The sequence below is a fragment of the Osmerus eperlanus genome, chromosome 11 (genome assembly GCF_963692335.1).
Source record: "Osmerus eperlanus chromosome 11, fOsmEpe2.1, whole genome shotgun sequence".
In the NCBI taxonomy this organism is placed as follows: Eukaryota; Metazoa; Chordata; class Actinopteri; order Osmeriformes; family Osmeridae; genus Osmerus; species Osmerus eperlanus.
In genome coordinates, this window is record NC_085028.1 from 7223206 (window position 1) to 7236585 (window position 13380).

The 13380-nt window shown below is 47.8% G+C and overlaps 2 protein-coding genes across 2 annotated transcripts; one reads left to right on the top strand and one right to left on the bottom strand.

Annotated features, from left to right (window-relative positions):
* Nucleotides 1–2311: 2311 nt before the first annotated feature.
* Nucleotides 2312–11824, bottom strand: ppp2r1bb (protein phosphatase 2, regulatory subunit A, beta b). The gene is made up of 15 exons (XM_062473175.1): nt 11666–11824; nt 10811–10901; nt 10410–10510; nt 9750–9982; nt 9335–9482; nt 8947–9102; nt 8539–8653; nt 8246–8316; nt 6565–6699; nt 4957–5130; nt 4777–4837; nt 4383–4537; nt 3918–4060; nt 3720–3811; nt 2312–3575 (listed from the first exon to the last, which is right to left on the bottom strand). Exons 1-15 carry the CDS (start codon nt 11741–11743, stop codon nt 3559–3561), a joined length of 1770 nt encoding a protein of 589 aa, XP_062329159.1. The 5' UTR covers nt 11744–11824; the 3' UTR covers nt 2312–3558.
* Nucleotides 11736–13300, top strand: med29 (mediator complex subunit 29). Its single transcript, XM_062473197.1, has 4 exons — nt 11736–12061; nt 12402–12460; nt 12552–12636; nt 12838–13300. The coding sequence occupies exons 1-4, from the start codon at nt 11912–11914 to the stop codon at nt 13063–13065; spliced, it is 522 nt and encodes a 173-aa protein (XP_062329181.1). The 5' UTR covers nt 11736–11911; the 3' UTR covers nt 13066–13300.
* Nucleotides 13301–13380: the final 80 nt, after the last annotated feature.

Sequence of the window (13380 nt, forward strand, 5' to 3'; positions counted from 1 at the left end):
TTCTCTGTTGTGCTTTTCTGTTCTTTGGTCAATCAGTATATGCCATTTAAAAGTATTATAGCAATATCTCAGAGTACTAGTTGAAGACTTATGTGGTGAAGAAACGTACAGTACTAGTGGACGTGTTTCAGTATCATAATTGCACCTCCTGCTGATGGGGAAGAAGAAAAAACAGACTAGAGGAAAATAAATCCAGTTTTATATTTTACCTTCTCATTGATGTTGACCACACATAAGCTAACTTGCTGTTGAGATTAAAAAAAAGGTTTATTGAACAAAACGGTGTCTTAGTATTTTTTGTGTGTAACCTGCTAACCTGTTCTAACCTCCAACCTGTTACTGCACAGTCGTACACGTAACCACTGAGCTATCCCTTCCACCACAAATGAGGATGTGGAAAGTCACACTTGCTCATAATTAGTTACTCATTTGTGAAACACACCTGACAATCGTTTGTCTTGATTGGTAATCGGATCACATGACCAATACCACCCATCCAGATGAATGAGATCTGATGCAACAACCCCCAGGATAGAAACAATTAGCTCAAAACATCTAGCTCTAACATTGAGTCTATGGGGAACCACATGTTCCAAACTCACTGCATGTTTTTGATCTATAAGTGCTTTTCCAACTGGATGGGCCCCAGTGTCAAGCCAATCAGTTTTGAAAGCACCAACAGATCTAAAACGAGCAGTCTGCTTTGAGACTCAATGTTTGGTAATTTCATCCAAAATAAGCATACTAAGGCATCCATTTACCATTTTTGTCAAGTTAACCTAACTGGCCTATCTACTTAATACTCAGCTTTGACGTTATGATTTGACACACTGTTAGACTCAACTACCCAGCATCTCATGAGGTAGGTAGTAGCAACCTGGCCTATGCCCCCTCTAATGATGCGCTAGAAGCGGTGCCTGCGTAGGCGTGGGGTAATGATTTGGAAGGGTGGTGAATCACACACAGCGGATTTATCAAAATAGTTGTCATGCGGGAGCTTGATTTCCATTCATGGAGAGTCACGACCGTCCATTAGATACGTAATTTAGCCGTAGTGCAGTCAAACACTCGGTGGTTGAGTCAGAGAACGATTTCAGTATTTACAAACACGTAAATTGATGTTTTTAATGGGCAGATAGACCTAATGCATTAGTGTGTAAGACAGGGCAGGGCTGATTACGTGGGCACGTCGGCATACAGCAAGTGTGCTGGCATGACTTGATAAACCCGATGACATTCCTAGCCTAACAAGCTTAGAGCCGTGATGACTTAAGGAGTAAAGGAGGATTAATGCTGTTGTGTTCGAAAACAGGTGTCTCAGAACAAGCGGAGCTGAGATTGTCACACACAAGGGCGTCTAGTGAGGCGAAGACAGGTTACTGTAGGTGGGACACCCACGCGTGTTACCAGTGAATTGTCTGCAATAGGCTGTAGATCGAGTTAATTTGACGTCATCAGTCACTTCCAGATACATGAGTATCTTAATCCATACTGTACTTTACCTCTGATCATTAAAATGAACAACCAGCACCTAATTTTGACACCCATTCGATAACATAAATGAATAGGAATGGATTAATATGACACAGAAACGTCTCTAATATTCTTGAGGTACCTGCTGTTATTAACCCAACCCTTATTTCTGTATGAGCAGCTGTAGCCAAACCCTGGTTCTCATCTAGACCACATCCCTGCTGAAACAGCAGCAGGGTTGGCCAGGTGTGCGCTGGCCGTCAGAAGCTGCTGTTATGCAGCCTTGCGTGGTTCCCTCTGGGTCTCCTAGGGTCACTCCTCCCCTGGGTGCCCCTCTTTCATCTCCCCAGCTGCCATTCCTCAGTCAACCAAAAAGGACAACAATCTACTCCTCTGGATCCCCATGCAGTCGGGCTGGAGCTGACTAACTTACCAGGCCCGTCAGAGGAGCCCAAACACTCACCCTTGTTCTGGGAAACTATGAGAGAATCTCAATGAACCTTTTTTTAATGGTTTCCCAGAGTTAAAGGATTTTAAAAGCAGTTCTAGAAACTGAAGTTAGTCAACAAAACAGTGATGTAATTACTGCCATTTCAAACTATTCCCAAGTAGAGAACTGCAGCAGTTTCTTTACTCTGACTCACTCTATTCCAGCTAAATGTCCACAGCAGCTCTGACTGAAGTGATAATGCGTTCTAGCTAACATCGTGACGACCCCTGTACGCAATGACTCACTGAGCAGAAAATAGCTGAATGTTGAACTTAGAGTTTTAGTGCAGCTATGAATAGATTACTTTATAAACCAGGGGAACAAGGCTGAGAAAAAGGCATGAGGAAGTTGACCGTGGTCTTTGTGGTACTTTATTCAGTTAAGATCGTTGTACAGGTTACCGAGTTTCAATAAAACCAACAGTCATGATAAAGGACAATCAACAATCAAAGTTTATTTAAGAGAGAACATCGTGGGGAGGGGAGAATGGGGGTGTTTCACACAGGGACACATTAAACAAAGAGTTGTAGGTCCAGAGCCATGTCAGACCCCATCCCCACCCTCCCCCCTCAGACCCGTTGATCATACTGTGCCATATTCACCTAACATCAACTAGCTTTCAGAAGTCCCTCCAGGCACCCTATCCACCGAGCTTATCTCCTTAGGAAGAGGTCTCTCTCAGCCTTAAACACCACTAGGATACTGAAGGGGTTTAACCATACTGATGCCTAAAAAAAAAAAAAAAAAAAAGTAACAAAAAGACGCTATTGCTTATCCAAGTAATTGGCACGCAAACAATTAAGAGCAATATGAAGATTGCAGGAAAGACCACCCCTGTTCCCTCTGAACAAATCAACTTAACAACATGACTTAGAAAAGAGGCTTGTGATTAGCCCAACGCTAAATGCAGAGAAAAGCCATTCTGGAGCAACTCCCGCTGACTGTGGCGGTCCCCTATTACAGCCCTAGAACATTAAGAGCAAATCATGTCTCTGGCTGACCTGGGCCGTGTGTCCTGACACAGGGGAGGGAGGGAGGAGGGAACACAGCTTAATGAGTACGTGTTCTCCGTGCAGTAGCATGGCTCTGGCCCCTCACCCTGGTCCACATCAGAAAAGACAGGACGGGCTCTGACCCTCGCCCGGGGTGGGAGTCCCCCCCCACCTGGTGCATGAGGGGGGGCATTTTGCCTCTCACAGCCACCGGGGTCCTGTGAGATGGGATGTTGACGCCAGGCGCCTGGCGGAGCAGGCCAGAGGTACAGGATAGCATGGAGGAATGTTGCTGGTTCTAGGTCACACAGCACTACAACACAGAGCATGCACTTCTTACAAAGCAGCTTTATTAGTGGCAGGGGGGCGTCATGTACAGCCTGGAGGGGAGGAGAGACGGGGGGTGGGGGTGAGGTGGACAGGTATCGCCCATTCATCAGGCAAAAGTAAAAAGGGACAAAGAGAAAGAGAGAGAGAGAAAGTGTGAGAACGGCTCTGTTAGTTCTAGATGAACCAGTTACTCCTGAACATCAATAAATATCTTTGTCGTGTGAAAAGGGATCTCTCTGACGTCTGGAGACTTGGTTATCTGTGTCGGGTGGATTATGCCAGGGCTAGGACTGAGGACATAGGAACAAGCAGAAAGAAAGGAGGGGAGGGACAGAATTAGAACAATACCTGACGGCTAAAACAAGATGCCTTCAAATGGCAACAAATCTCAATTTTAAGTGCATGCGAGTGTGTGTGTGTGTGTGTGTACGTACCACTGATGGCCTCTTGGGCAAAATACTTGACATCCATGTCTGTGTCTGTGGCCAGCTTCTCCAGCACTGGCTTCACCTCTGTCTGCAGGGCACTGCAGGGACACAACAGTCTGTTACCCTACCATACACGCAACACAAACACACACCCCTCCCGTCTGCAGGCGATAGCACCACAACACCTCCTGACACACACAGTACCTGCTCTCCAGGACAGGCCCGATCTTCTGTAAGGACTTGGCCACGTTGAAGCGCACGTTGGCCACCTGGTCGTTGGACATCTTCAGGACCACGGGCAGCATGTGCTTGGTGGTGATGTCCTGACCACACGCCTCAGACAGGGCCTGGGGGCACACACGGGGAGGAGCGGCTCAAGACAAGCGGACTGTGTGTAGTGCGCGCGGGCCGTCTTGGGTGTGTGAGAGTGAATGTGTGTGAGTGGATGGTGTTTTGGGTATGTTGTGTTTGTGTGTGAGAAGCAAAGAGGGGGGGGGGGTGTGTGCTGTGAGAAATGGATGGAACAGCTACAGAAAGTCCCTGGTCCAGTCATCAAAATGTTATCCCTTGTAAGAAGCTTTCCTAGTATTAGGGTTAAATTACGAAGTCTGGATTTCTTTAAGGAAGACCCATCCCGGCTGAACAGGCATGGTGTGTGTGTGTACTCACGTTGATGCAGAACAGCGTGGTCATCCTGTGGAGGTAGTTGGGGTCATTGGCCATGCCCAGCACCTTGGGTACGATGGTGTTCTGTGCCCACTCTGCCCCAAACTTCTCCACCAACTTCATCAAGTTACAGGTGGCAGCCTCCCGGATGGCATACACTGGAAAACAAAACAAACAACCCCCATGAAGATATTGAACCAAAACAAACACTACACTGATACAGTAGCTACTCAAAGGCTGTCTGGAGACCGGCACACAAGGCGCAGAACACCGTCTCTACTGTCTAGACACCCAGATGCAGTACCCCACCCACCCACACCCACCCAGGCCCAGCTCCTCCACCCAGCTCTCCAGGGTCCTACAGACCTGCCTGTGACCTGGAGGTGAAGGGTCTTACCGTGGTCGATGAGCCAGGCCATGCACAGTGTGTTGAGCTTCTCATCAAAGAACTCCACTCCCTGAAGACACACACACACACACACACACACACACACAGGTCAGTACAGGCTCCCAGATCAAAAGGTAGACACTAGCTTTCAAACGTCTGATTTCAAAGCAGTAAAAGTATGTGTCTCACCAGCTGTCCTGCCAGCAGGGGCATGTACTCTATGATGGCCAGGCGGACCCTCCACTTGGCGTCCTCCGCCAGCTCCACGATGGCAGGCAGCAGCGACTGAGACAGCTGGCGGATCCCAATCACCTCGTTGACGCAGTCCAGGTTGGAGATGATGTTCAGACGAACCTCAGGGCACTGGAGGGACAGAAAGAGTGATGGAGAGAAGGAAGGAGAGAGAAGGAGAGCGAAGGAGAAGGAGAGCAAGGGTGGGTGGGAGGGAGGAAAGGAGTGACAGAATGTGTCAGAAGTGTTGAAATATATTTCCTTCCTTTTCTCCTCTGCTTGGGTTTGGTTTAGTCATCAGCAAACTAGAACAGCGAGGAGACCTTGACTGATTCAGTCAAAAAGCAGATACGGGGAGGGGGGGGGGCAGGAGTGTGAAGACAACGTCAGATATGAGCGGAGACAACTAGGCCATCTTTTAATAGGAGCCTCGGTCAGACGTCTGGGCCTGTGCACAAATGAGCTTTAACTCTGACACCTTCTCATCTCCTGCACACCTGCAGGCAGGCCGGCGCTGAGGCCACGCCCACACCAATTACATCCCATCAGCTGGAATCCCATCAGGTAAAGGGAGGCTGCTACCAGGGACTGCTGCACTACTGAGCACAGAGATCACCTCCTGAAGGCCCCAGGTGCAGGCGTTAGAAGCTACCAATCTTACTGGGCCTGGCCCAGACACAGTGTGCCTGGGATCCACACAGGCAAACCACAACCAGGTTAATGCCGCTTACCAAGAACCTGTCTGATGGCCTTGGGGCAGGTATGACCCAGCAGCCAGCCAGCTATCAGGCCGCAGCAGGCCAGGGATGAGTCACAGGATCAACCCCTGAGACCTGCCGTTCTGGAAGGATGACCTACATACAGTCCAGCAGGCTGTAGCCCTCACAGCCACTAGTACCTTCTAGTGAGACAGCTACACGGACTGTGGTAGGCTGGCAGGATATTAAACCCAGAGGTGGTTTGATAAAAAACACACTGTTCTTGAAATGTAGCCATCTGATCAATATCCTTACATTTCCTGCAATCTAATAGGCCTGTAGCAGCAAGACCAACTTCCATTCAACAGTAAACACTAGCATCATTAGGCCTACTTCCTTTAATAAAAACAGTGCACCAGTAGGCCTACCCCCCCCCCCCAAACATAGTAGCAGTAGACCTTCCCCCCTCTAGACAGCACCATGTGGCAGTAGGCCTACCCCCCTCTAGACAGCACCATGAGGCAGTAGGCCTACCCCCCTCTAGACAGCACCATGTGGCAGTAGGCCTACCCCCCCTCTAGACAGCACCATGTGGCAGTAGGCCTACCCCCCCTCTAGACAGCACCATGTGGCAGTAGGCCTACCCCCCCTCTAGACAGCACCATGTGGCAGTAGGCCTACCCCCCCTCTAGACAGCACCATGTGGCAGTAGGCCTACCCCCCCTCTAGACAGCACCAGTGTAGCAGTAGACCTACCCCCCCTCTAGACAGCACCATGTGGCAGTAGGCCTACCCCCCCTCTAGACAGCACCATGTGGCAGTATGCCTACCCCCCCTCTAGACAGCACCAGTGTAGCAGTAGACCTACCTCATCTTTGAGCTGAGCCAGGAAGAGGGGCAGCAGGTGCTCCACGGTGTTGTCTTTGCCCAGGATGGTGGACAGGCCCATGATGACGGAGGCCAGGGCAGACTTCACATGCTGGTTGGTATCAGACACCAGCTCCTACACAGGGACACACCAGGTGGGACACACTCAGTTAACCACTACACAACAGGAAACACATGACACTTACTGCTAAACACAAACTACAGTACAACACATGGATGGATCACTCAGTAGTGAAACATTTGACTGCAGATCAAGAAGTTGCAGGTTCAATCCCCCCCCCCCCAAATTTGTAATTTTGGATTAAATAGTACCTTCTAAATTAGTACATTATTACAAGAGTAAGAGACATGATATGCATATGGTGGTTCTCAGGGTTTCCTGCAGAACTTTTCAGTTAAGGCAGCCGATTAAGCAACACACGCTTGCCGTTTTAACCACGTCACTGTTTTATTTTTTTGGGTGATATCCACCGTTGTCCTGTTCTCTCTTCCATACCAAACCGTGACCAACACGAGTTTCCCCTTTTCTGCAGAACGCAGTAGTCTATCGCACAAACTAGCCCCCCCATCCCCCCCAGTCTGACGGCAAACCCCACCCTACCACCTTAACTAACACATTTTCAGAAAAATTTGAAACCAAAACAGAAACCCCTGTGTTCTTAACTCTAAACTAAATGCCAACTCCAGCCATCAGAAGACACCACTCTGGACAGCAGATCAGTTGTGTTAGCAGGGGGGCGTCTCAGGCCCTGAGGCAACACTGATGTCGCTGGCGGTTGGGTAAGTCAGCACTCTAGAAGGTGGGGCTGTTGGCTGAGCCCTGGGTGTTCCGAGGCGTGTGAGTCTGTCACCAGAGCTGCCTGGCTCCCGTTTTGACAGGGTAAGCAGGAGCTGGCGCACACACATTCAGACAGAGAATGTGTGTGTGTGCGTGTGTGTGTGTGAGAGAGAGAGGGGGGGGGACATCAATCTGAGCTGTTTACACCAAGTGTCCAGACACAAGAAAAACACCATTCTATGAAGAGCTCTTATTGAGATTGGTGCAAAACAATCTAAAATTAAACGAGCAATCCTAGAATGGATTTTGAATGGAAAATAAATATGTTTAGAATTGGCCCATAACAACTCACTTATAGTCAGAGACTAGGACAAACACTTCTCCAGAATCATCAACACAATGATCGTTGAAAAACATTGTGTTAATTGGACTAAACCCCCATTGAGCACCCATATGAACAGCAGCCCACTGGACAGTCCTCCCTGCTGTCAGCCATGGAGAAACAAGTAGACACCGCCCTCTGCTGGACAGCACTACACACAGCACCGTGACGACCATTACATCGACCCAGTCTGCATTGAATGTTTCAGAACACAACATCAACTGCTCAATCACCACTGAGACTCGGCACAAACTAAGAAACGATTCACCGTGGGAGTGTAAATACAACCAGAATTTTCGTCTGCATTTCAGAGAAAAGCAGGAACAGCCTGGTGAGTCTTACGTCAGTGCTGCAGCAGAACTCATGATGCTAGCCTCTGGAAACACAAGCTCCTCTGGTCCCAACATCTCATGTCTCAGTACTGACACCACTTGGGCCGAGCTTCTGATAGGGCGAACACTGACGTGTGGAGAGGGTTGGTTTGGGCGAAGTGTACGTTACCTTGACGCAGGGAAGGATGTGAGTCATGATGATGGTCTCTCTGCTGTCTTCTGGAAGGTTCTCGCAGAACTCTGATGACGACAACAAGAGTAGAACTACAGATTAACCGAGAGAGGGGATGGAACATGGCTCTAGAAGTTCTAGAATAGACAGGATTATTTTGGGAGCAGCTGTGCGTCATCTTGTTGAGGTTTAGGTTGAGGCACATTGAGGTCTGAAAACGTATCAATCCGTTTCAGCAATCTCTGGGGTACGAAAGAAATCACGAGTCAGCATCCAGGATCAACGCTCACCTTTGACCTTGTTGGCGGCGGCCGCGCGGACCTCGGCCTCACAGTCCTTCAGAAGGTTCTGGAAGGCCGGGACCAGGTCGTTCTTGGTGATCTCTGGACCCACAGCCTTCTGGAGCTGCAGGAACACACACACACAAAGTAAGTATTCAGAAGTGTGTTACATGGAGGACACAGGACAACTGTGGCTTCACAGCCAGTAGATATTTCTAAAATATCACGTCGGAAGGAAACAAAAGAAAATGGAGGACTCTGTGGAAGTCCTCTTATACTGTATGTATAACACTGGAACGGTTATACAGTTTATATAGATGTGAATATCAGTGATTTAACACTGTGAATCTGACATGTCCAGCCCCGGCCTACCTCAGCCACCACAGAGACAACAGCAGACACACACACAATGCCTACCTCAGAGAACTTGTCGGCCACCATGTAGCGAACCCTCCAAGACTTGTCCTCGGCAGCCTGGCGCAGGGTGGGCATCACCAGGGTCTCCAGGTCCTCCTGGGGCAGCAGGGTGGCGATGCTCACGCACGCCTCCACCGCCAACAGACGCACCGAGTCCTGGAGACGGCAGGAGGAGAGGGGGGCAACACAGCTCCAGTTGTAACATGTATCAATGTAACATCGAGAGTCATCGAGACAGGAGGGACGACTGGGGGTCCATTTCCAACGACACTTGATTTAGCTTTGTATGTTATGTTTGTAGTTGTATGTGGTGTTTGTTACTGTTGTGTGTGTGTGGTGTTCGTACCTGCCTCATGTCTGTGTCTGTGTGTGTTGTGTAGTAGTGTACCTGCTCATCGGAGGCCAGGGCGGTGAAGAGCGAGATGATGTCAGACTTGACATAGTCCAGCTCCAGGACCTTGGCGAACTCGCCCAGCTTGGAGGCGGCGGCGCGGCGCACCATGGGCGTGTCGTCTGAGCACAGCGTGCGGAAGTGCCTGGGGAGGGGGGAGGTCACCGAGCCATCAGGACAGACTACCGCTGCAAGCTCCGTGTTGTCTCTCACAACACAAGGTGTTTTCATAGCAAAGCTGCATGTTCAAGAGCTAACCCCTTTACATAAGAGGATTGAAATGTACAAGGAAGTCTTCACTGACAATGTGGTCAACTAGAAGTGCACAAGCCCCCTTCACACAATGTAAGCCAGCAAAAACAGACACCCCAAACAAGTTATACCCTCAGGGGGGGGGGGGGGGTGTACTCACTGGCGGATCTCTGCCTTCACGGTGCTGGACACACGTGGGTAGCAGACACTGAACAGGCCGCAGGCGGAGGTGCGGGAGGTGAACCAGTCCCCGCTGGCCAGGCGCTTGACCAGGGGCTCAAAGTGCACCTCCAGGTCCACGGGGGAGTGCTCCTGGGAGATCTTCCGCAGAGACTCCACAGCCTTGTCCCTCACTACTGTCTCCTCCACTGTGGCCAGGCTCTCCAGGGGGGGCTGGAGGGAGGGAGGAACACACACACACACACACACACACACACACACACACACACACACACACACACACACACACACACACACACACACACACACACACACACACACACACACACACACACACACACACACACACACACACACACACACACACACACACACACACACACACACACACACACACACACACACACACACACACACACACACACACACACACAGAAGATGATGACACTAGACAGAGAGATAGAGGTAGATTGTCATGTGCAATAACATGTTTGTTGACTTCCCATTTAATTAGTTTCTAATACAGAAATCAAGGCCATTTAAGACTGAGAAACTGAAATCTCAATCCAAATCCGAGTTTTGAGGGGTAAGTCTTCACCACTGCTCTCTCAACCCCTCCAGTAGAACCAGTGGTACTCACCAGCAGACAGTGGACGTACTCTGGTCCTCCAACCAGCATGGTGAAGTTTCCCAGCTGCTCTGCCAGGGCCAGGAGTACCTCGTCCTCATCATAGATGGTGTCTGCCCAAGTCCCATCCCACAGTCAATACATTAATCAATCAATCGTAAGAAGACCACTAAATCGTTTCACTACCGTCAAACTTTATCACCCTAGAGCTTAAACATTGTTTTCACTGTTTCAAGGATTTCATGCATACAGCATACTGGGCCATCTTGTCTAGTTTGCCTAACTGGCGTTAATATCTCATAGTAAACTCTAGTAGTGTAGACTGAGGCTTCGATAGAATGACAACTGGATGACAGGATTCTAATGAACCTCTGCCTGTCAGCTGAGGCCTTGTGTCAGGTGTTCCCTCCTACCTGTGAGGAAGGGGAGGAGTTCAGTGCGGGTCCGCTCCACTCCCAAGGCCAAAGCGATGGTGGACAGCTTCTTAATGCTGTTCAATCGCAGCTGCAGAGAAAAAATAAAATTAAAAATCATTATATGACATGGAAATGAATCTTGCTAGGCTAACGTCAATCGTCAGGAACTTATCAAACGTTTAGATCCATGTTAGGACTTGCATAGCTAGCTTGATTCGTGGGCGAAAAGATGCGGGCTGTGATTTTAATTAGATAGCCACGGTACTGTACAGTGTCTGTACACAACTAGAAAGCGCTTTCTTAGTAATATTCACAGGGTTAGTACACGTCATAACGCCAATAAGATTGCGATAGATGCGTTTGCAAGTCGGTTAACCGAATTTACCCAGTTGATAGCTGATGTTATGCTAATGTCGTTAGAACTAGCCAACCAGCCTGGCTAGCTAATCACGGTCATTGAATGCGAGCCAGAACTAGCATAGCCAACATTAACCCAGTGACCTGGTTAGCTATATCTACTTGGCTTGGTCGCGTACTTTAATTAAATACCATCCATGTGTTCATATTATCATATATTTAGAAAATTTATGAATAAATAAATAAATAAATGGTGCCCACTTCGTAATTCGTAGCTACCAATCCGCAATATTGTCAGCTAGCTAACGTTGGCAAGTTAGTTAGCTTAGCAAAAAGGCTGGGTCCGCCCGGCTGCAGACAGGCCAAGGCCTCGGCTGGGATATGTCGGTAAATAGCAACCGTGTATTTCAAACACAGGCATAGCCACTACTAAAATAAATGACAGAAAATGGTCGCATAAACTCTCAAAATTATTAACAAAACATTTATTCTTACCTGAACATCCTCATTCCGCAGCTCATCAATGAGCACGGCAATGGGGTAAAGGGAATCGTCTCCATCAGCTCCTGCCATTTTGGATAGTGTTGCAGTAATCGAATGGCGCTCTGAACTACGGGGTTTCTGTAGGAAACAACAACGCCACCAAGGGGCCTTTCTTAGTCGGCTCTTATTTTGAAATGCGCCAGAGTCTGGGATCCCGGTAGTTGATGTTCTAGCCAGAGCGAGAGCAAGTCTGTCAAAATGGCAGCCCAACAACCCGGTGTACCGATTTCACAAGCTGGAATGCAGCAAGCTGCTTCTTTACAACAACAGCAGTTGAGTCAACAGCAAGATTTTGACCCTGTTCATCGATTTAAAATGTTGATTCCTCAGCTGAAAGAGAGTCTTCAGGTACGCACACGTTGGTGTTCTTCGTTTTTCAGCCGCACTGGCTGTAACTGGTTGTCGAATCGATTGAGAATGTATCTTTTAGCTTATTAGTAGGCTACAAAGCTGTTTTAAACTTAAATGTAATTAATTAAACGAAAGTCCAGAATTTACTATAAGTTGATTAATACACACATTTAAAAAAAAATAAATAAAGAAAAATCTCGATACTTTATTTAATTTTTACAGTAATGCAATTTCCTATCAGAACTGTGCACTTACACCCCTGTAAGGCCTCAATGTCAGTAAAACAAATGATTACGCTATATAATTTGAATAATACTGTACTATTTCTCATTTATAGAATGTGATGAAGATTGCATCCCTGAATCTAGGACACAATACTTCGATCGATAATGGAATGTAAGTAGCGTACATGCAAATGCACGCCAGACAAGTAGAATAATGCTTTTTTTTTTTACGTAAATTACATGTGTGTTTTGTGTTGTTTCAGTAAGAGCAGCGATGCTTCTGTACAGCGCTTTGATAAGAGCCTGGAGGAGTTCTATGCCCTTTGTGATCAACTGGAACTGTGCTTGGTAAGACACTCTATCCATGTGTCACTCATCTCTCACTCACTCACTCTCTCTCCCTGTATTTGTCTTTCTCATTCTCCCTCTCACACTCCCTCTCAAGACTACATCAGTAGAAAATTCAACAGTCCTCTCCCTCCACAATTTCTTTTGTTAAAAAAAGGAAGAAAGATTGATTAATCTCAAATCCTTTTCTCACCTTCCCAGCGGCTGGCTTACGAGTGTCTCTCCCAGAGCATCGACAGCGCCAAGCACTCCCCTAACCTGGTTCCCACGGCGACCAAGCCAGACACAGTGCAGACGGAGTCCCTGTCCTATTCGCAGTACCTCAGCATGATCAAGTCTCAGATCTCCTGTGCCAAAGACATTCACAACGCCCTGCTGGAGTGTTCCAAGAAGATTGCAGGCAAGGGACAACCGCAAGGCATTATGTAGGAGATACGGACTCTTGATTGATTGTTCCACTATTATGATCCATCATAATAATGATTGAGGTTATTTTGTTTTTTCTTGCTTTGTATTGGAGGATGTAAATATGGTGTAGTTATACAATATGACCACCAGGTGGCAAAAGTGTTGTAGCACACATAATGCTTTCAGATAAAAAACGAAACAAAAAACCTTTACGCTAAAACTTGCCAGCTTTGTTAATAAAACATTTCTTATCGAATGTGTTTGTGTATATTGTAGTCATTGAAACAACACCATCAACAAACTGGTATTTTTGTGTTAAAGCTGTGTTAAAAGCAA

Bases quoted from the DNA above. Each gene is read 5' to 3' on its own strand.
- med29 (XM_062473197.1), top strand. From the start codon at position 11,912: ATGGCAGCCCAACAACCCGGTGTACCGATTTCACAAGCTGGAATGCAG. The intron at 12,062-12,401 runs GTACGCACACGT...TCTCATTTATAG, and splicing joins AGCTGAAAGAGAGTCTTCAG to AATGTGATGAAGATTGCATC. The intron at 12,461-12,551 runs GTAAGTAGCGTA...GTGTTGTTTCAG, and splicing joins ACTTCGATCGATAATGGAAT to TAAGAGCAGCGATGCTTCTG.
- ppp2r1bb (XM_062473175.1), bottom strand. From the start codon at position 11,743: ATGGCAGGAGCTGATGGAGACGATTCCCTTTACCCCATTGCCGTGCTC. The intron at 5,131-6,564 runs GTAGGTCTACTG...CTGTCCCTCCAG, and splicing joins TGGCTCAGCTCAAAGATGAG to TGCCCTGAGGTTCGTCTGAA. The intron at 4,838-4,956 runs GTGAGACACATA...GTGTGTCTTCAG, and splicing joins CCCTGCTGGCAGGACAGCTG to GGAGTGGAGTTCTTTGATGA.